The sequence below is a fragment of the Musa acuminata genome, chromosome BXJ2-4, assembly GCF_036884655.1.
Source record: "Musa acuminata AAA Group cultivar baxijiao chromosome BXJ2-4, Cavendish_Baxijiao_AAA, whole genome shotgun sequence".
In the NCBI taxonomy this organism is placed as follows: Eukaryota; Viridiplantae; Streptophyta; class Magnoliopsida; order Zingiberales; family Musaceae; genus Musa; species Musa acuminata.
Genome location: NC_088341.1, coordinates 9,722,523 through 9,745,731, shown reverse-complemented (window position 1 = coordinate 9,745,731; position 23,209 = coordinate 9,722,523). Strand labels below are relative to the sequence as shown.

The 23,209-nt window shown below is 36.6% G+C and overlaps 1 protein-coding gene across 2 annotated transcripts; it reads left to right on the top strand.

Moving 5' to 3' along the window:
* Positions 1-1,652: 1,652 nt before the first annotated feature.
* On the top strand, positions 1,653-19,568 carry LOC103981307 (kinesin-like protein KIN-4A). Of its 2 annotated transcripts, none has more exons than XM_009397992.3 (27): positions 1,653-1,962; positions 2,054-2,258; positions 4,428-4,574; positions 4,668-4,817; positions 6,533-6,786; positions 8,012-8,199; positions 8,283-8,407; positions 9,497-9,533; positions 10,317-10,408; positions 10,526-10,636; positions 11,064-11,177; positions 12,131-12,224; positions 12,382-12,494; positions 13,663-13,761; positions 13,843-13,956; positions 14,044-14,160; positions 14,254-14,334; positions 15,066-15,137; positions 15,865-15,946; positions 16,035-16,066; positions 16,155-16,252; positions 16,342-16,437; positions 16,599-16,820; positions 17,288-17,450; positions 18,517-18,672; positions 18,753-19,052; positions 19,121-19,568. In XM_009397992.3, the coding sequence occupies exons 2-26, from the start codon at positions 2,136-2,138 to the stop codon at positions 18,966-18,968; spliced, it is 3,096 nt and encodes a 1,031-aa protein (XP_009396267.2). In that variant the 5' UTR covers positions 1,653-1,962; positions 2,054-2,135; the 3' UTR covers positions 18,969-19,052; positions 19,121-19,568. The 2 variants fall into 2 exon arrangements, with proteins under 2 accessions (XP_009396267.2, XP_018681049.2); XM_018825504.2 differs by having other exon boundaries at positions 1,823-1,962; positions 18,753-19,048; positions 19,121-19,260.
* The last annotated feature ends 3,641 nt before the right edge of the window (positions 19,569-23,209 follow it).

Below are 23,209 nucleotides of genomic sequence, written 5' to 3'. Positions count from 1 at the left end.
AGAACACATGGATATGATCACCATGAAAAGCTGAACCCTTCAGAACTCTTTGCTAAGGATATGATCACTCCATGTACCCACCATGCATGCCTTGCACCTACAACAACTTGCTCCCTGGTTTCTTGTTGAAGAAAGGGAGGCATCCGATCCTCACGAGGGAGATGTTTAAGTATGTTGGCTTTCGTAGCTTTTCCTTCAAACATGTCCTCATGAAGCAGTCAGTGGTCAGTACTGCTCCTCCCCCTTACTGCGTGCTTGCTTTTATCTTGCATGTGATGTGGAGGAACCCACAGAGGACTACCAACAGGTATGTTATTTGGAGTGAGAGGAAGGTGCCTTTCTTCACTTGACAAAGCTATCCCAGCTCTCTACCAGAGTAGAATAATGATCACTTCAAGGTGTTCTGAATGGGTGTAGCTGCCCCATGCAATAAAGAAAGGAGGAGGACAAGGAGAATGCCTAGTGCCACTGCTCATGACTTTTTCTCAGAATGCATGGATCAGATGGGTGGAACACTCATTGAAAGCAAACATGAATCCTTAATTTGCATCTTTAGTTGTAACATTTCAAAGAGAGGGCAAACGAATAAAGAAAACTCAAGATCTGCACCACATTGTTTCTATATCATCATTTATATTGAATCTTGTCATGGTCATACATTCATCCAGTTATTTGGAATTGCTTTTATATCCAGTTTATTGATTTATTATGTTCTTGGAACCAAAATATCAATATGAAGATTCACTTATTAGATAAATAAATTAGGATTCAAAATTACACCCAAATAAAAATAAGACTGCACTTTTGTGTCTCCACACCATAGAACAAATTAAATGCCTGGGGCCACTTCCTCACCTAACAATCACCACTGTCATTAACTTACCATGCTAAACTAAATTAATGTCACCTCTTTCAATGTCATCAAACACTTGTCACAGGGTTGGTAAGTACACAATAATATCACCAAGGTAGATGCCATGTCCCTGTAACATAACAGTTGTGATAAACACCAAAAGGATGATCTCATTCTTTACCCCCCACAAATTATTTTTGTGATTTAAATTCTCACCCTCTTTTTTAAATAAAAAATATTAAACTTTTCGTAAAGTATTGATTGACTCAGAATAATTCAGAATTTCATAAGTATACTTTGTATATAGGGCGAGCTTACGTATGTATCGATCGTATATTGATAAATCATTTGATCGTGAATTATCATTTGTTCATATTATATTGAGTGATATTATAAACCTCGATGATAATAAAAAAGACTTGATATCCTCTATCTAAATTATCATTTGTTCATGAATTTTTTTTTTCACACGATCTGTCGTCACATTGGTATAAGTAAATTTTTTTTACTTGAATTTTTGTATAATTTGATAGATGTTGATACCATTAATCACAACTCGATTGCTTGAGATAGATGTCTGACTAATTAATTTGATCAGTCAAATTCACTGATCCAAAAATGTTAGAGGTGGCTATGAGGAGAATTTGAGAAATAACACTTCAATTTTCCATGGAGTGTAGCCATGACCATCACATCGGAGGAATGGCGCAAGAGAGAGGGGCATTTTGGGAAGCAGCGGTCCTTTCCTGTTAACGATAGCCATCACAGACACCCCTTCGGTGAGCATTCCCACGTCAGAAAGGGGAGGAGGAGGAAAGCAAGCGACCTGAGAAGGGCAATTTGGGAAGCAGCCGCGCCTCAAGATTTGTCACCTTCAACCACCACCTTCGCGCACACCCACCACCACCACCACCACCACTTCCGACGGAAGGCTCCCTGCCTCTCTGCGCGCAGCACTCGATTTCGCTTTTGAGAGGGCTTTGCAGTGAAGCTCACGAAAGTATGATAGCGGTTGTTGTTGCTGCTGCTGCAGCGGCTGCTGTTGCTGTCTCTCCATCTCTTTCATACCCGTAGCAGCTGCATCCACACATTACCCACGTCCGCACACTGTGTGTCGCTCTTGCTCCTACCCAATTTGGCCTTTTTCTTGCGTTTCTGCCCCTTCCCTGTAGGTTCTACTTGAAATCTTCCCGATTGCAGGCGATCTGGTCGTCGCCCGTTCGCATTGGCCTCTGATACATGATCTCGGGTGCGTGATCGTGTGCCGGCTTCTTGACGAGGGATGACCATGGAGAACGGGGAGGATTGCTGCGTGAAGGTGGCCGTCCACATCAGGCCGCTCATCGGCGACGAGCGGCTGCAGGGCTGCAAGGATTGCGTCACCGTCGTCCCCCGCAAGCCACAGGTTCTTGTTTTCCTTACTTTCCTACTGAATTCTGACATTAGATGAGGTTTATGATGTTGTCGGTCGACTATCGATTAAACAAAGAGAAAAAAAAGATGATCTTTTTTGTGCTTCGTCATCAATTGCTCATTGTTATCGAGTGAACTGGGGCAGAGATCTAACTCTTCTATTTTTCTTGTGTTGGTAAAACAGTACTTAACTTTCCTCCCCATATCTTTGTTTCTGTTATGTGAGGATCAAGTGCGATGCATGTCAATTGACTGCTCCGTTCTTTTTTCTTGGGTTTATAATTGATCAATATCTTGATATAGTGGCGGCATCACTGAAACGTTCCTTATGACTTTTTAAGTACCACTTATTAACTATTTGTTGGTTTGATAATGTAAAAAGTAAAGCAATTTAGAAATTTTTTATCTCTGCTTAAATTGTTTTACTCCTGTTCTGAATTAAAGTCTATGCTGTTTCCCTTTCATAACATTTCTTTTAGATGAAAACAGCATTTGACTATGCTGAAGTCATAGTATGATCTGTGTTCTCCATAATTTTCATTAACTATTCTCATTTTTAAGGAACATGACTGAATTTTTTTCTTTTAATGTACATTCACAGAAGGTTAATTTGAAACTCTCTTTTCTCTTTACTCACTGATGTGATCCAAGAGAAGTTAAGTCTTCTTAGGTCTTTGATGGAGTCAAATTAGGTTTTGCTTGAGTTTCAATAAAGTTTTCATACTTTTAGGTATATTTGGAGGGATTGCACTGTGATTTGCTGGTACAGTAGGTTGAATACCTTGATTTAGACTATTTTTAGTCTGTAGCAGTCCTTCAAAGAAGTTATGAAATTCAAAGAGAAAACATCTCTTTATTGCTGTCAAGCAATTCTCTTTTTCTACTAGATGTATCCTTTTCCCTAATTCACCTGGGACTTATTACTTGCTCTCAGACCTTAGATTTAGCTTCATAATACTACTTAAATTGAAAAAAAAACTGAAATTTTTTTCTGTTTTAGTTTATGTTAGTGTTCTGGTTCATTTTGGAGAGGCTACTGATATCCCAAAAACTTCATCAATATTTTGAAGATTGTGCTAATAATAACAAAGTGATAGACATTGAAAAATTGAATGATATTAAACAAAAAGAGGAAACAGGTATTGGTTGAAGAGTACTCTGTATATCGTCTCAGCTCAGGCACTCCAATATAAGCATCCATAAAATTTTTTAGCTAATTCTGATGATATGATTATACTTATTTTAGGAAAGATGAAGTGCTTGAGAATGATGATTTATTCATAATCCCGAAGACATGATAAAATTTTTAATTCCCAAAAAACTTCCTGAACGTCACTTGCTCGTTGAACATATTCCATGGATCTGTTTTTGGACAGAGTCTATATCTTAGTAACATGTTTGAAGCATCTATTTCTTGGTTAAGGAAGCAATTATTTGTCATGTTCCACACTGTAGAGCCTAAATTTGTTAATATTTGTCTTTTGAGTGTTTTTATAATTTTTTATAGGAAAAGCTAATATTTAAAATTTTCATAGTTCCCGTGGTCCTATGTTTCCTTGGGAAAATATTTGGTCTCTAGCTTTATTGTGGTGACAAGTTGTCCAAAACATTTTGGTGCTTCTACTCAGCATGTTTGTTCATTGTCTCAAAATCATGCTTATATTCTGATTGTCTCCTAGCACTTTTAAAGTGTTTAAATTAGTCTAACTCCATCATATATCATGTGTAACCATGTAAAAATCCACTTCTTAAATCTGTTTGGTAAGTACCACTGTCACCCAAAGTAATTCACATAAGCAACACCAAGGTTTGCTAATTATAATACTTGTATATGCGCTTCTTTTCATGTGTGTGTGTTGTAATTGGGAGAGATTGCAGTTTGGATTGTGCTAGACAAGACTGCAATCATTATTCGGTATCATGCTTAACTGTATAAACTGGCCTGTTGCTGGACTAAACATGGAGGAGTGGTACATTTTGATAATCTTTTCTACTGTTGTGGAGACTTAAAGATGTTGGATGTTTTATGACTGCTGTAGTTTGTAGAAAACAAATTCACCTTTTTTATGTTATCCAGGAAAGGCCAAACTAATTGCAGCCTTCAACTAATTTTCTTGACTTCATAAATCATAAATATGCATGCAATGTTTTTGATGTGCAGGTGCAAATTGGCACCCACTCATTTACTTTCGATCATGTGTATGGGAGTACAGCTTCTCCATCATCTCTCATGTTTGATGAATGTGTTGCTCCACTTGTTGATGGTTTGTTCCAAGGATACAATGCCACTGTTCTTGCATATGGTCAGGTTAAGTAGCACAATCCAATGCTAAATATCAATGAAATCTTTGTGCAATATATCATGAAATTTTTAAAGCATCTGACAACTTGATGTGCACAGACGGGTTCAGGAAAGACATACACCATGGGAACTGGATGTAAGGATGATTCTCAAACTGGGCTTATCCCTCAGGTTATGAATGCCTTATTTAGCAAGATTGAGACTCTGAGAAATCAAGCTGAATTCCAGCTGCGTGTCTCATTCATCGAGGTATTAAAAAATTACTGTTGACTATATCTTTGCTACCTTGTTTTGGAATTAATTTCTAAAGTTTTCAGTTTCTTTCCCAAGTTTTCTAAAGATATTTTTTTGGCATTAGTGAGATGCATCATTCACCTTTAGTAATGCTGTGCTAATCCACTGTCTTGGTGATCACGTTAAAGATGGCCCAGAGCTAGATGTAGTACTTGTCTGCTCGAGCTATTTTTGCTGTGGCCAACATCTTTAAGTGCATTGAAGCAATCAACTAGCTTTAATTTCTAATTTACATGCCCATTGTTATAATTCATCTTTAGTAATGCTGTGCTAATCCACTGTCTTGGTGATCACGTTAAAGATGACCCAGAGCTAGATGTAGTACTTGTCTGCTTGAGCTATTTTTGCAGTGGCCAACATCTTTAAGTGCATTGAAGCAATCAACTAGCTTTAATTTCTATTTTACATGCCCATTAATAACAATTTTAGATAGTGTTTTATAGTCCTTCATGAATCTTGAGAGCAGAATTTTCGACACACTCGCTTTTTGTTTCCCCCTTCCTCCCTCCACCTTCACTAAGATGAAAGATACAAAAAGAACAAAATCAACTAGTTGTATTCATTTGTAAGTTATAACACTCAAACTTGAAGCTACAAGAACAATCTTACTTGTCCAGGCTATATGTTTAACATTCTATGGATTATTGCAGTAATAAAAGAACCAAGTGCTAAACTTGCTAGGTTACTAATTTATATAAGATGCAGACCAAATTATTCCACCTGATTTGGTTCGCTAGTCACTCTGGAAGAACCACATGTGGTTTATACTTTATATACAATTTCTTTCGTGGTTTACCTTTATATTATAATGTTACATACAAAAGTATTCATATTTATTTTGTGTGCTTCTCTTTGATAACAGCATGATCACATGATAAAATGGGTTAAGCCATACATATAGTGGATGCTTTCACATATACTTAATTGATTGTTCAATTATGCCTGATTCCTTAGTTCATTAGATACAAATGCTTCTTGTATGGCAGCTATATATTTTAAGGCCCTTTGCTGGTAATTCTTAGTGAACTTCATTGCCATGGCATGCAAAATTGAAAGCCTATGCTCATTTTAGTATGATGGAAAGATTTCCATTCGAAAAATATCAGTGATGCATCATTCTTCTGTATACAATCTTATGTAAGGCTAAATTGGGTACTAGTAGAAGCTAACACGATGTAATTTCCTCCGGTTCTTCGCAAATTCAAGCTTGCTTAGTTAAGTTTTCATAAATGGTGCTTTATGTATGCATAGGACTTACAAAGAAAACCCTTGTAACTTAAAATAGTACATAATTAGTTACAGGGTATTTATTGGACTGACTGCCACTTGCGAATATTTTTGTCGGCACTGCTCTTGATTGAGGCACTGTTGTTAAGAAATGGAGTATCTGAGCCAATATCTCTAGACATTTAACTGCCAACATATAAAATTTAAAATACACTTATGCGTGTCAGAATTTGAATTCCTTCCTTTCGGCAATAGTATCCATTATCTTTAGCTAAATTTTAAAATTGCAATCTTGGTGGCAGGAACATCCACTACCTTTAGTTAAATTCTAAAACTGCAATTTGAGAGCATCAATATTGAATTGGACCATTTTTAATCTGCCACAATCTTGTCATAAACCTCTGTTGTAATCTGATACTGAGAATTTGTCTTGGATTATGAAGATTTTGAAGGAAGAAGTGAGAGATCTGTTGGATAGTTCATCTGTTAGCAAATTGGACATTACCAGTGGCCAAGTTGGGAAGATGACAGTCCCTGGGAAACCTCCAGTACAGATACGTGAGGCATCAAATGGGGTAATAACGCTTGCTGGATCAACTGAGGTTTCTGTTAGCATTCAAAAGGAGATGGCTGCATGTCTAGAGCAAGGTTCACTGAATCGTGCAACTGGAAGTACAAACATGAACAACCAGTCCAGGTTAAGATGACATTTTATTCTCTCACTATCCCCCTTTTTCTTTCTGAAAATGTAAAATTACTAATTTTAATAGGATCTAGTTTTTGAATGTCATACTTGTGGTGTCCTTGTTGCACTCCTTTTCTTGCATCTATCGTTAAGAATACAGAAATTAGCAACTCCTGCTGTTATTTGTTCATCCTCTGTAACGAGGCATGATTTGTTCTTCTTGTCTGCATTATTAGATTAGCAAAGAGAAATAACTTATAACCACTTATGCTTGCTTCATACGATCACTTTATGCTCTAACTTGTTTATTGGCAAAAAGCTGCAACTATACTTGAATACGGTAAACACTTGCTTTCGCAATGCTGCCTTTTGTGTGAAATACAAAAAAATATTATTAGTGGTACAAGGAGAGCTAGAAGAAGACCTAAACAAACCTTACTAGAAACTATAAATAAAGATTTGAATATTCTTAATTTAATTGAGGATATGGTTTTCTGTAGAGTTCAATGGTAACAAAAGATCCATGTAATCAATCTTGGGACATTATAGCTTTATTGTAATTGTACAAACCATCGAAACATAACATTAATGTATAATTGTTTATACTTTATACTTCCTGCAAATTTACTTACTGAAAAATAACATGCCAAATCTTTGTTCATCAACTTCTGCAGACTTTTTTAGTTACCATTTTCAGGCAAGAATATTGTTTTCTTACTCTCATGGTACTCTTGGTGATCTCTTTTTTAATCTTCTGACTATCATCATTCAGTAAATTGGCAAAATTTTCACAGCCACTGAATCTATTGAGACTGTGGATCATCATATGCCACTTAAGACTAATTATTTTTCTCTCCATTGATATCGCCTGCCATTTCTGAAATTTAACTTTCTTTATCGGGTATGGTAGTTCAAGTTTTGACTCTGATGTCAGTTTTACGTTCATTCATTGATTCAATATTTGCTCATGCATAAACTGGCAAGAAAACTATGAATCATGAGAATTCTTTAGTAAACAACAGCATCTAAAAGCAAAAGTTACCATCAATAGAAGAAATACAAAAGACGAGATAAAGATAGTTGAATCCTGTGGTGGAATGAAACGTTTCTTTTTGTTCAATGGAAGTGCTTTTTTTCACTTTATTGAACCAATCTTGAAATTGATATATTATTCTTGTGTTGTAATCCTCCACACTGTTCTTAATTACGTTCTTTTATTATTTTCCTTATGTAATAGCCGTTCCCATGCTATCTTCACAATCATGTTGGAGCAGATGCGCAAACATGGTCCAATTGTCAGTACTGAAGGTGTCCAAATTGAGGATGTAAATGAGGATTATCTATGTGCAAAGTTCCACCTAGTTGATCTTGCTGGATCAGAACGAGCTAAGAGAACAGGTTCAGATGGTCTCCGCTTCAAGGAAGGTATTTCACCTGGTCCCTTAATGGATATGACCACCTTTTGAATTAAATAAGGTTTCTTAAGTTCAACTGCTTGCTTGTTTAAGGGGTTCATATTAACAAGGGGCTTTTAGCTCTTGGAAATGTCATAAGTGCTCTTGGAGATGAGAAAAAGCGTAAGGAAGGTGCCCATGTTCCATACCGTGATAGCAAACTTACTCGGCTCTTACAGGTTTGCTGGCAGTCTCTCTATTGACATTTGTAATAGTCAATGCATTTCACCCTTTTATGAAATTGAAAATAACTGCACAATCAAACATGTTCATAAGATCTTCCACTTGGTTCTTACTGTGGTTATGAAATTGAAAATTTGAAGTTTGTGTAGTTGTTCGAGACAAGGAATAAAGTTTCCACTATACTGGTAGAATCAATTTTTACAGGTCCAACAGATGGCCAATATACGAACAGGGTAATTTCACCTGGTCCAATAAAAACCAAGCTTACTATGCAGTATGACCACTGTACCAGGCTTGCTGGATAGTAAGCTAAATGATACCAAGTTGTACTAGGCGGTAAGTCTATCACCTAGTATCAATACCTGCTGTACATTCTTTTAACCCTTTTATTTTTCTTTTCTTCTTCTTCTCCTATTCTGTTACTCCACTGCTGCTCCTTGTCTTCTTTCTCCTTCCTCCTCTTCTTCTTCTTGTCTGCACCACATCATCCTACTCCTCCTCTCTTCCTCTGCTGCTCCTCCTTGTCGTCCTCTTCCTTTTCCTCCTTGTCTCATCATCATTTGTGTCACCGAGTGACTGCCTCTTCCTTACTGCTGTCATCGCTCCACTGCTCAGCCTTATTGCTCCCCAGTGCATAGTGCTCTCTCTCTCTCTCTCTCTCTCATTTGGCTCCTACTGATCTGTACCATACATGGTACAGTGTATGACTGTATGGTACTGGTACCATACAGGTCTGGTAGCCGATCGACATCAGTACCCAACTGAGATTTTAAATTACTTGGTCTGAATTATGATCTTAATTTTTTAAATTATTGTGGTTATGATGGACTATTACAATATTTATTAGAAAGTAAAATTATAGTATGTTCATTGGTACGTATTCCAAGTTAGTTCCTGGTACTATTTCATTAAATGTTGTTTGTCTCATTTTCGTCGATTCATAATCAAGCCTTGACAAAAGTTTCAAGTAGTGTGTTTGGATTTGAAGTGCATAAGTATCTCATCCTTCTGAATTTGAAAGGTTCTTTGTAGTCTGAATGACCATGGTAAAGAAATTTCTTTTGATTCTCTTTAATTTTGTGCAGGATTCACTTGGCGGGAATAGCAGGACTGTAATGATAGGTAAAATTAACTATTGTCCTCAATGTTGTGTTCACTATTTTAAGCTCAGCTGCAGATTGGTAACTTGGGGCTCTCAAATAAATGTTACGTTATTTGATACATCTCTCTGTTAAAGAGACTCCAGAATCAAGAACTGTTCTCTGATGATTTTATTATATGTTCTAGCACAGATATTAGTGGAAACACAGGTATCCTGTCTTAGTGCCTAACAATTGAATGATTTTGATATTTTTCTGCAATATCTTGCTTTGAATTGGATGTCGTCTCTTGCATGATTTGCTTGCCTCAACAACAAATAAAAATACTAGATACTTGATTCATACGGATTTTTTCAAGATTACTGGAATCTCCTTGCATAAATGCAGTAGAAGTGCAATAACCAAGATCTCACTATTGCAAGCTGCAATTACTTCTGTGGTATTGTGGTTTGTCCAGTTTTGAAATTCAGGAAGGAGAAACAAAGTTACTGCTATTACTGAAATAGGTAATAAACTTCCTGCACTTGCAGGAAGAGCTGTCAAACGTATTGGATGTTGTGGAGGCTTATATCCTCCTTGACCACCAATGAGGTTGGGAGTTCCCGTATTTATTTAAATTAACAAAATTGTATTCAATCGTAGTTTTTACATAGTATCGATGGTTCTGATGTGGATGAATATGAAATTATAATTTTTTTCATAGTACAAATGGTGAGGATGCTGTATTCGCAATACGGAACATGAACATATTCTTTCGAAATCCTAGAATTATTTGTCTAACTTCTATTTTCTTGCCTTCTTCCAGCCTGTATCAGCCCTGCTGATATTAATGCAGAGGAAACTCTTAACACACTAAAGTATGCTAATCGAGCTCGCAACATCCAGAATAAACCCATTGTGAGTTCATGGCTTTGTTGATATTTTTGTGAATTAATGGCCATCATTCAGCAGAAATATTGTTTTTATTCTCTGCTTATGAACTGAATTTTTTCTCATTTCTTGGAATCTTTCCAGGTTAACAGAAATCCAATATCAGAAGAGATTCAGAGAATGCGCCAACATATTGAATACTTGCAGGCTCAACTAGCTTGTTATCGTGGAGAAGGAGCATCTGATGAAATTCAGGTAATAGTTTCCTTATCTGATCTGTTGTAACTGTGTGTTCCCTACCTCCCTCCCAGTTTGCATGTGCTTATGCACATGCAAGTTTGCACAAAAGCTTTCATGATTTTCATTTCCTTTTACCTACTTAAATTAGATTTTCTGTGGACCATAGCCTAAATTGAAAATGCTATGCAAGTGAGATTGTAATATTTACTAGAAATCAAAGTATCTGCCAGTCTTTAAAATTTAGCTCCACTTTTGTGGCAATAATGATGATTAAACCAATTGGCAAGGTAGACATTTGCATTTCACATGGTTAAACCAATTAGCAGACTTAACTCTATTAATCAACAGCTGATACTTCTGTATATGTTTTTGGGTCGATATCTACTAGCTATTAAGTACTTTGTTTTGTAATATTTGTATCTGTGTATGTCTTCGTATACAGGCACTCAAGGAGAAAGTCTCTTGGCTAGAAGCTACCAACGAAGATCTTTGTAGAGAACTCTATGAATACCGGAGTCAATCCTCTCAGAATGAACATTTTGACATTGATTCTCAAGTATATTAATCAGCACCTTCTGTTTCCTTATTGTTTTAAGTTTTGTGGTTATGGTTCAACTTAGTCGATTACACAAATATCAGTATACTAAATGGCATAGCACACGACAAGTAAGGGGCTTCTAAGAAGAATAAGGGTGTGTCAAAACTTCAATAAGAGGTTGCCAGTAGACAAACTGACAAAGATTTCAATGTAAAAAGAAAGTTTAATAAATGAACCAAGCACTGATAGACTGGGGGGCTGAATTTTAGGTCTGCATGTAATCTATCATATCAATGGTAGTAGGATCTCATGTGCAGCTTAGAATTTAATGCTAACTTCATACGAATGAAATTTTGCATAAAATCAACAATAGAACACTTGGCTATAATTTGGAATGTGGATATATTTTAGGAACTCTAGTTGGGGTTTAAAATGTTTGTTGTTCTTTGCTGGAAATCAAGAGGAAACAATAAGAAAAAAGGTAGTCAATAATATGCTGATTAAGAGTTGAATATCCCTACTTGAAGCAGAAATTAAGAAAAAATATAATTAACAAAGAAATCTGATATTGAAGTCCACTCCATATGTACACATATTTAGCTCAAGATGAGTGCTTGATCCCACAACAAAGCCCCATCCAAATTTTGGGTTCGTTTGGAATTTTTGAACATACATCTGAACCAAGCCTAGAGCACACTTTCTGTAATAAACCATTTTAGCTTGGATCATGTTGTGCTAGCATGGCACCTGAATTTCAGCGGCACTCTTCCCTCCAACCATCCACATCTGTTGATCACGTTTCAACCTTTAAAGTTTGAACGGGAGTAGACACCAGAAACCACCAATCTTTTGAATTTCTGATGCATTGGTATCTTTTATTTGTGCTTCTGCATCAACTAGTAGTTTGTGTTTTATAGATTCATCAGTTGGATAAATAAGAAAATCTCACTGTTTTATACTTGAAATTGCAGAAATCTGGAATGTTTTTTCTGAAAGCAGAAGGTCTAAAGAGAAGCCTCCACACCACAGAAGGATTTGATTATCAGATGACTGAGACACTAAGAGGCATTTCCCTTGTCACACTTGATCAATCAAACAATTTTCTCTTTTTTTTTTCTTAATTTCTTAAGCATGTAACCACTAAAACTTCTGTCATACTGTATTCTCTGGTAATCCCTCACAACTTTTCAGTTTGCTTCCTAATGTAACACCGCATGAGCAGGTAATTCTAGGGAAATAGATGAAGAAGTAGCCAAAGAGTGGGAACACACAGTCTTGCAAGATTCTATGGGCAAGGAGTTGAATGAGTTAAATAGGCGATTGGAGCAGAAAGAGGTGAATAAATAATTTTATTAAATTCCTTATGGTAATTGCTTGCTTTATGAACTAATTAACTAGGTTAACTAAATATTTCTTTTCCAGGTATTCAACATGTAAAATATGATAAGAATGTGTAACTGAACTTCATCTGGAATATTACCATATTACAGCTAACTAAATATTCCTTACGGTAATTGCTTGCTTGATGAACTAATTAACTAAGCTAACTAAATATTTCTTTTCCAGGTATTCAACATGTAAAATCTGATAAGATTGTGTAACTGAACTTCATCTGGAATATTACCATATTACCCCCATCCTATATGCATTCTTGTTTGAGCTTGAATATATGCATATAATGAGCGCTTGACAGATTCTAGCTTTATCTGGTCTTAGTGTTTCTCATTCTGAGAAATCCACAGATTCTAGCTTTGGTCCATGTCATTTCTTTCATCTATCAAATTATTCAAGTTTTCACATTTCTCTGCCAACTTTTCTGCAAAAATATAGTGATTCTTGAAAAATCCGAATGTGGCTACTTTTTCACCTAGAAAAAAAGATATTCTCGTTTAATTGGATGTCATCATACTTATTCATTTCGTAATTCATGATTATAGAATAGAGGCATATTGTGTATCATTAGATGTTAAATTAGGATATTGTAAAATTCATTTGTTCATCTAACTTTTAGAATTTCTATTTTGTGCATACAGTATTGATTATAGTATTATGTTTATGTTTTTCATTAGTCTTCATTATCGGCAATATGTAGGTTGTTAAAATTGACTAATTAGAGGGCTATCCTTGGTACCATAGTAAGGTTTCTCCTTGATCTGGACACTAAGGTCCATAACTGTAAACAGTATGTACATGCATAGAAGGGTAAAACTGTATACATTGTCCTTCCCTAGAACCTGCCTTTGTGGGAGTTTTTGTGCACTGGGCCATCCTTTTAGTCTAAGAGCTTGGATATGATTCATTGAATCTGCACAAAGTCGTCTTCTTTCAAGTATTCATTGTTTTCCAGTAAGCCTTTGGTTTCTCACTTGATATTTTTCTCCCTATCAAACATGTACTTCCTAATTCATTATACTTTGAAGATTTTCAATAAAATGCAGCATAGCAATGATGCCAACAAGCCAATATTTTAGCTAGTTGATAACCATGATTTCTCAATCTGCAGTCCGAGATGAAAACATTTGGCGGATTTGACACACTTGCTCTTAAGCAACACTTCAAAAAGAAACTCATGGAGCTTGAGGATGAGAAAAGAGCAGTGCAGGTTGGTTAGTAGTTATTTGACCTTTCTTTCATTTCTCTGAATTTCCTTTAACTCATGTCCTTCTGTGAAATAATATTGCAGCAAGAGAGAGATAGATTGTTGGCTGAAGTGGAAAACCTTGCTGCCGCCTCGGATGGGCAAGTGCAGAAGTTGCCAGACAACCACTTGCAGAAATTGAAAGATCTTGAAGCACAGGTTAAGTACTTATGCCTTTAATTCTTCTATGGCTTAGTAGCAACAATACAACTTTCAGATGATTATTACTAAAGTTGATGTTTTCAGATTTTGGATCTTAAAAAGAAACAAGAGAGCCAGGTTCAATTGTTAAAGCAAAAACAAAGGAGCGAGGAAGCAGCAAAGAAGCTGCAAGAAGAAATACAATATATTAAGGCACAAAAGGTTGTTGCTTCTGCTGAATATATGCTTCCACTGTCACTCTCATCTTCTACTTTCCTGTCTGTCTGAATCTTTTTCATCGTCTCTATTCTCCAGGTTCAATTGCAACACAAGATTAAGCAAGAGGCAGAGCAGTTCCGCCAGTGGAAGGCTTCTCGTGAGAAGGAATTACTTCAGGTGCATCATCTGTCATGGATTATCTTGTGAAGGATCCATAAAAAAACCATGAATTGGCTCACGAAGTTTTATTAATTGCAATATAATAAATTTTAACAAGTTGGAGTTTAATTTCTTCTATGGATAATTGTTTTCTCATAAAGCTTCTGTACGACACCAGTGACTTATTTATATATGATATTCAATATCATCACGCCCCATCATACGGTCCATCAACAATATTTCTTGAGGATTACTGAGCTGCTTGTTAGGCATATGTCATTCCTAGGTTGGCAGGGTAAATGCTACTTCTTGATTGGCAACGCCTGTTACATGTTCTAATGCAAGGTTTTACATTGGCTTGAAATGTAAACTTGTTTCCACTTCTTTTTTTTTTATTTTTCTGATTCTGTTATAGTAGTCCTTGATCTCATTTTGCCTCAGTATATGTCTATTTGGCTTTAGCCCATAACTATTTTTCCATCCAGTTGTGTAGCTGTGTTTTGGCCTATGTCATAGTGTAGGATGGCATCATGTATGTTTTGTCATTGCTCTTGCCTCTTAGTACTTTTGTTGTTGCTATTATGAAATATGACAGTTTCTATTCTGTACATAAATGGTTTTTATTCTGTACATGATATGGTGGTTTCTACTCTATACATCATTAGACATTTGTGTAGAAAAATATGTAAAAAGTTAGATTCCTGATGTCCCATAAATTTTAATTTGATTTCATGTATCTGCCCTCTCAGTTGAGGAAGGAGGGGAGAAGAAATGAGTATGAGCGTCACAAACTTCAGGCATTGAATCAACGACAGAAATTGGTATTTAATTGAAACTTTCTCTTAAAAAATTTCTTAGTGTGTGTATTTCTTTTTCTTAAGTTTTATCATTGAATAATGTTTCTTTGGTTGCTTCCAACTAGGTGTTTGTGTATGTATGTATATATACATAGTTACAAACACACAAACATATATATATATATATATATATATATATATATATGTTTGTGTGTATGTATGTATTTTATGTTATACTAATAGTTATTATTCTGCTATATTTAATTAAATCTTTTATGTAATATTTTTGATGGAGATGGTTTGTTAGCTTATATGGATATATAGGAAGCTTATATTCTATTGTTCATGTTATTTGCATCTCAAATGGCAATATATATGTACGAGGACCCCATTTGTAGCATCCTTATATACTGTGCCACTCTTTTTTTCCTTAAATTGTATTAGATGCTCTGGAAAACATGAAAGTAGGCACACAAGTGTGCTGTCTGATGGTATTCCCTGTTAGAATGAAAACATGAAAACATATACCAATACCTGTGTTTCCCTGTTAGAATGATGGGTCATTAAATTGTGTCTGGTTCATAGAATGGACAGTCTTGGGGAAGGTGGTCAGGCTTTTCTTTGTTCAGTAAGGAATTACTTCATTTGATGCATATCGGTATATGAAAAACGGTCTTCAGAGTTCAGAATATGTCTAGATTGGAGCATTTGGTACAAAACTTCATCTGGGTATGAAACCTTACATTTACAGGTTCTTCAGAGGAAGTCAGAGGAGGCTGCAATGGCTACAAAGAAGTTGAAAGAGTTGCTAGAAACTCGAAAATCCTCAGCAGGTGGGAATTTTGGTTTGTTGCATTTGAAAATACAAAATACACTTTAGTCTTCAGTTGTCCTTTTCTGAATATTTTTTCCCTTCTCCAGTTATTACAAATGGCCATTTATCAGGTGTTCAGGTAAAGATCTATATGTTATTTTCTATTTTCTTAGTATGATCTTGGTCAAAACAGCAGTCAAAATAATAACTCTAAACAAAACCTTCAGTTCAATGAAAAGTCTCTGCAATGTTGGCTGGACCATGAGCTTGAAGTTATGGTGCATGTGCATGAAGTTCGGAAGGAATATGAGAAACAAAGTCAAATGTAAATTACTTAAATTTATTTCTTTCTTCTAATCCAGGATACAGGAAATTGTTTGTTTATTGTCCTAATTGTCTATCCTTTTCATTTAGACGTGCTGCCTTGGCTGAGGAGCTTGCCATTCTGAAACATGAGGAGGCTTTATCAATCAGCGGTAATCCACCAAGAGTAAAGAATGGACACTCCAGGTAGCTAATACTTCTCAACATTAATTATCTTATTATGATTCTATGTGTTTCAGAAAGTCTTATTTGTAGATATCAATGACAAAATTATTATCATTTTAAATTTGTGGAAATCAAGCAAAGGTTATTTCAAAGGTCCAGTTTATTTTTCAAACCTTGTGCAGAGTATCCCCTTTGTCCCCAAATGCACGATTAGCAAGAATTGCATCATTGGAAAACATGGTGAGCATATCATCAAACATGCTTGTGGCAATGGCTTCCCAGCTTTCAGAGGCAGAGGAACGTGAGCGTGCATTCGCAGGACATGGAAGGTGGAATCAGCTGCGGTCCATGGGAGAAGCAAAGAGCTTGCTTCACTATGTGTTTAATGTTGCTGCAGATGCGAGGTTCTACTCCAACTATTTTTGAAATATTTGCTTTCATGAACAATATCGTCATAAGATTTGCTGGTTTATTCTAACAAAATGTTCACTTAACTGTTTTAACAGGTCTATTCATTGTCACTACCATGCTCTATTCTGAGTTTTTTATAATTTGCAAGGACTAGAAAATGGAAAAGAGGAAATATCATATCTTATATTGCTTGAATTGATTATAATTTTTATACTGATTATATAGCAGTAAAAATAAGGAAGGCAGATTATATTCTCAGCTTTTTTTATATATAAAGGTGATTTAGTAGTCAGTTCAAGACTGCTGATAATTGCAAATTGCAATGTCAATGCATAAAACTTACATGTTAGAAGGCCTTTTAGTCTCTAGGGCCAAATTCTGAACTATGTCCCATTTTATTTGACTTCATTACATTTTTGCTTGATCCACATGCACTAAACATTATATATATATGGAACAGGTGCAAGTTGAGGGAGAAGGAAATTGATATTAAGGAACTAAAGGAGCAACTGAATGAACTTGTGAGTCTTCTTCGACTCAGTGAAGCAAGGAGGAAAGAAATGGAGAAGCAAAAAATGTTTGAAGAGCAAGCTGTTGCAACAGCATTAGCCACATCTCATTCGGTGAGCTAATATTCAGTCTTTATGGTAATAAATACCATAGATAAAGTTCTTGTATCTTGTTGTAAACCATGAAGATTAAGTTCTTGCAAATTTTAAATTTGCAGTCAAGTATAAATTAGAATCTGAACTAAGGCCCAATACTTAGTAGAGAATGCAGAGCACTTAGGCACTGAAAAGGTACTGTAACCTTGAAATTTGTAAGCTTAATAGTAGAAAGTTAATAACTATAAAAAGATAAAGAATTTTCGGATTTATTTGCCATGTATGTAAAGCAAAATAACAATACAAGCAATAGGATCTCAAAAAATAATAATAATACAAGAGAAGGATTCAAAAATGGTCTGGGTTATGCAGAAAAACAAGCAACAAGATATCAGTAAAATAGAACAGTGATAAGGGTAGGACTTAGAAATGATATGGGTTATAGAGGTTTGTCTAAGAATAGATTGAAGTCCTTCTGGTACACATGGTTTTTCCATGTCCTTATGACACAGAAAAGAATGTATCCACCAGCAATAATCTAGTGTGCACAGGAATACGTCAGTGAATTCTTCAAACTGAATGTCTAAACTTGCCCGACAACTCCTAATGATACATTTGAGATGAAAATTTATGCAACAAAAATCATGTGCAAACATGTACCAGGTTGAGGTCACACTTGCAATATCTTCTGTGAAGTTATAAACCACAAGGCCTGTTTATTTATGGCACATTGCCTAGTCTGTGTGTGAAAAGATGGTTGTTACCATGGATCCTGAGATCCAGTTTAGATCAAGAGAGTACTAGGAGAAGTCATGGATGGGCCGATAAGAGAATTGGATTCAGTCCAATACAAAGCCAGAAAGAAGATACAAGAAATAAATCATAAGTAAAAGCCATGTTGGAAGAGCCCAGCCATTCATTGGCTTTTATATCTTTTCTAGGAAGTTGGTACATGAGACACACTAAGTATATGCCTACTTGCATAAACATATGAATGGATTTGTTGTCATGGACATGATAGCCAATGTACTACTGATTAGGCCTGCAATATATCCTCTGAAACTCTTCATGTCATAAATTCCAGGTGAGCTCAAATGGTTCTCAGAAGCACTGTGCTGATGAAACCAGTGACCCATTGTCTCTGGTAGCAGTACCAGCACAGAAACAACTGAAGTACACTGCTGGTATTGTTAATAGCCCAAGCAAAGGGACTGCAGCTTTTGACCATCGGCCCCTGAAGGTTCGCTCCATGCACTTAACAAAGATAAACTCCAAGTCTTTTCTCAATTTGGTTACCGAAGAGGTCTTCTCTGACTGCAGATGGTGCCGATCACACAACTGCCCTTGGCAAAGAAACTAGCAATAGTAGGCCAGGGAGGCAAGCTCTGGAGATGGAAAAGAAGCCACCATCAGTGGTTACTACAGTTCAAATGGAAATGGCAGAAACCATGGAAACTCTCTGAGTCAATCCGGCATAGTGATGAAACATTCAAGCGGGCAAAACGTAGGACCCTGCCTCTTCGGGACATTTTGTGATACAAAGTATACTAGTGCAACTCAACCTGTTCCCAAACAGGTTGTTAGTTGCATAGAAACTGTTTACAGCAAATCAAAATGCAAGTAAGCCTTGACAACCCCTTCTTTGGTTTTTTAGTTGATGGAGAAATTAACTTTGTATATGTTTACAGGATGATGTTTCTTCGTAAGTAAACCACATACATATATAGGTAAGCATATTATAAGAAAAATACTATCAGCCGCATGCTCATGTTTGCCTTCACCAATAATGAGACGCCAAATAGTTGGTCTGGAATGTAAAGATCTTCTCTTTGTTGGTAAGATAAGTGCATCCTCGTGGAGCCTCCGAAGTCACTTGTAAAGTGTGACAACCCTTCAAGAGAAAATGCTGCTTATGAACTGGGATGGAGAATGAAGCTGGACATTGCTACTTGGTAGTTGTATTGTTTGTTCTTTACCTAAGTGTGTTACTACTAAAAGTGGAGATCTGAGAAGGTTTTGGCCATTTAGCCTGGCATAATCTTGTTGTAATTTTTTGTATTTTGTTTATAGTGGTGGAGAGATATTTCCAGGTCCCATGTATTAATTCATTCACAGTGTGATGAAAACTTTTCCCCATGCTTCTCTATTGTTATTGTGAGGTAACAATCTGTGATTGAAGTTTCTTTTCACTGTCCAGTGATATGTAAAAGAGAGATCTTGTTTCTTCCCACAACACAAATGAAGCTGAAATATTTTTTTGTCTGTAAAGGGTACAACAGAAGATGTTGTGTGGCACACATCTATTATTACAGAAGCTTGAATGTCTTTCATCTGTATAAACCACGAAAGGAGTTAGAGCAGAAAGATTGTTGTTTTAAATATCGGTCTCGATCGATTTTGATCGGGCAATATATTGTTCTAAATTGTAAGAGGTGTTTTGCATGTAAGCTTGATGAATCTGACACTTCAATTAGACCAGGCAGGCATTTGAATTAGTAACATGGTGTTAGCATGAGTCAATAGTTTATGTAGGTTGAGAGATGATGTAAAGACCAAGAAGACATGATGGAACTGTTGCCTAGTTTTCCATGAAATTGGAAGTTAATTCTCACTGTCATATTTGATTGCAAGACAACAATTCCATTTTGTAGTACTAACTCATAATCTTTAGCATGAATGAGAAGAAGTTGCTGTCCCACAAGACATGTTAGTATCAGCTACAGATACTCCATTTTTAAGGTGATGCTTTCCTTGCAACAAAAGAAGAAAATAAAAGGAGATGCAGCACATCTTCCCAGACCTAAGCACACAGTTCTTTACGTGGGATCTCATAACGAGGAAGACCAACAGCGGCCTCGATGAACGCAAGGGGTTGGACGGCCTCCATCACTGGCCAAGTGTTGCTGCTATTGAAGGAGTCGTCATGAGCGTGGAGTGCGAGGAAGCCAACGATTGTGTGCATGCAGGGACGGTCACATGCATGGATTCCCCTCTCTCTCTCTCTCTCTCTCTCTACGTACCGTCTCCTCTGCCATAGGCCAAACACACACACACACACACACTCTCTCTCTCTACTATTCTTCTTCTCTCCCATAGGAGTGGCAGTGCCAAACCTGAAATGTGGAAAGAAAAGGTAAATTTAGCCTGGAATTAAAATTGAATCCATAAGGGTCAGTTATGAAATCTGAATCATGTATCGATCGATTCCCAAAATCAAGAATTAGAATCGAACCGATAAAAGTCCGGAATCAAAATCGAAATCGACGATTCTGGTTTCGGTTCATGCGTTTCTGGTTTAAACATTCTTTTTTTTTTCTTTATTTTTAATTAAAATTTTTAATATATATATAATTATTTTTTAATTAAAAATAAGTTAAATTTATGTGATTCGAAATTTCAAACCTAAGAATCAAAACCGAATCACTCGAGGCTAATTCCGATTCAGTCTGAAACCGACAAACCATCTAGGACTAGTTCCGATTTGGTTTGGAACCGACGAATCATTGAGTTGTTTCAGTTTTGGCTTGATATGGTTTTGATTCGAATCAAACCATGGTAAACCTTAGGTAAATTCTAAACGAATTTATTATTTTGATTTTTTTTTTCTCGTGAGCATATTTTTTTCATTTATTTGTTAAGAGCTTCTTATATTTTCTAAAAGATAAAACTATCCTTAGCCTTTATCTGTGGATTGTTGCCTCCACCTCCATAGTCGTCTTTGTTCTATCGTAAGGTCTCGTCACTCTCGTCTCCTTTTATTTTTTTCTTTAATCCTTTTTTCTCTATCATCTTGGTCATTATATTCTTTCACCATCGTTCATCTTTTCTTTTTTATCGGTGCAATCGTCGTCGCCCTCACCTCTTCTCCTCTTTCCATCTACAATTATGAACTCGATAGAGAGCTAGTGGTTCCAATAAAAAAAGGACGTACGAAAGAAGAAGAGATACCAAGAGAACGAGGTAAGCGACCGAGGCAACAAACAAAGAAACAGGGAAGAATCTAAAATTTTCATGAATTAAAAAATAAAGAATACTTTGCGAGAGTAAATGAAATAATAATAATAATAATAAAGGGTGAGGTGAACCACCATGACAAGGACTCGAACGTTGGACATCAGACGGCTAATGTGTTTGGGGATCCTCATCAGGCCAAAATGGAAGGCTGGCATATAGAGAAGGGGATTGAGCAAAAAGATCTTGTCATGTCACTTGATCTTGGCCATTTCTTTGGTTTCAAGTGGCCAAGCATCCTCCTCCTGTCCTAGAGAGAGAGAGTGTGTGTGTGTGTGTGCGTCTGTGAGTCATGTGTATGCAGCAGACACACATACATCAGCCTCTAAGAGAGAGAGAGAGTGTGTGTGTGTGTGCGCGTCTGTGAGTCATGTGTATGCAGCAGACACACATACATCAGCCTCTAAGAGAGAGAGAGAGTGTGTGTGTGCGTCTGTGAGTCATGTGTATGCAGCAGACACACATACATCAGCCTCTAAGAGAGAGAGAGAAAGAGAGAGAGAGAGAGTGTGTGTGTGTGTGCGTCTGTGAGTCATGTGTATGCAGCAGACACACATACATCAGCCTCTAAGAGAGAGAGAGAGAGATTGGTACAACCTCCACATGTGATAAAGTTGGTGTATGCACGAGGACTTCGACCAACAACTAAAATCATGATCATTCATTCAACTCGCAAAGGAACCCCATATTAATATTATTATCATCATGATATCAAATCTCGCCTTTTTATACATCACATTGATGATCCTTGTCATTGTTTAACTCCACTCGATGCTTATCAGACTCACTCTCTATTCAATATAAATATTTTCATTTCAACATCCCAATACAACAAAATTCTAAATTAAGTTCGATGATTCCACAACACCTCTCTCTCTCTCTCTCTCTCTCTCAAGTCTGAACAGAGAAAGTGCACAGCAAAAGGCAAGAAGAAAGAAAGATAGACATATAAATGTGTGTGTGTGGAATCAACCTTTCTCTTTCATCTCTATGTCTGGGTCAAGTTACTACCATGATGCACTGAAAAGGAAAGCCAGGGAGAGCAGCAGACAAGTACAAGATTCACATGAAAAGCTGAAGACCACTGTAGATTGCATGGGAGCAATAATATCTAGTGAATTATTATAGGGTTGGAAGATGAAGTACCGGAGGAGTTTTAACTGAGGGGGGAGAAAGAAAGCATCTCCCTCGCTGCCACTGCAAATGCCCATCTAACCCGCAGTAGGACCACTGCAACAGCTGAATGCCAACCACTACATGTCAAAACAAGCAACTCCAACTCAGATTGCTGCAACACCATCTCCTTCCTTTGCTATTGGTTTTGTAGGGGTGTGTGTGTGTGTGTGTGTGTGAGAGAGAGAGAGAGAGAGAGAGATGAAACAGCTGAGTGCCAACTACTACAGGTCAAGAGCAGGAACCCGAACTTGGTATGGGAGCTGAAACCCAGTGCACCCCATTCATGCCACAGACTTTGAGAGAGAGAGAGAGAGAGAGCAGAGCTTATGCAAACCCATAAGGTAACTAACTAACTCTGGTCAGCTTACATCTTGATCAGATTACACACACTTAATTGTACAATATTGAGCATATTTTTGGTTTTATTTTCTTCCCTCTCTATCATTGCTTGTCTATATTCTAAATATGAAGTATTGACTCTGTTGAAAGAGTAATCTCTTTTGCTTCTTCGAGTCCTCTTGAAGTTTACATGAAACATCATGCTCACATTCAACTCAGAAAGAAAGAAGCAGATGACCAAACTTAGAAGA

Coding starts and splice junctions, on each gene's coding strand:
- LOC103981307 (XM_009397992.3), top strand. CDS start 2,136: ATGACCATGGAGAACGGGGAGGATTGCTGCGTGAAGGTGGCCGTCCAC. Junction 8,200..8,282: donor TGGTCTCCGCTTCAAGGAAG/GTATTTCACCTG, acceptor TGCTTGTTTAAG/GGGTTCATATTAACAAGGGG. Junction 10,637..11,063: donor GAGCATCTGATGAAATTCAG/GTAATAGTTTCC, acceptor CTTCGTATACAG/GCACTCAAGGAGAAAGTCTC.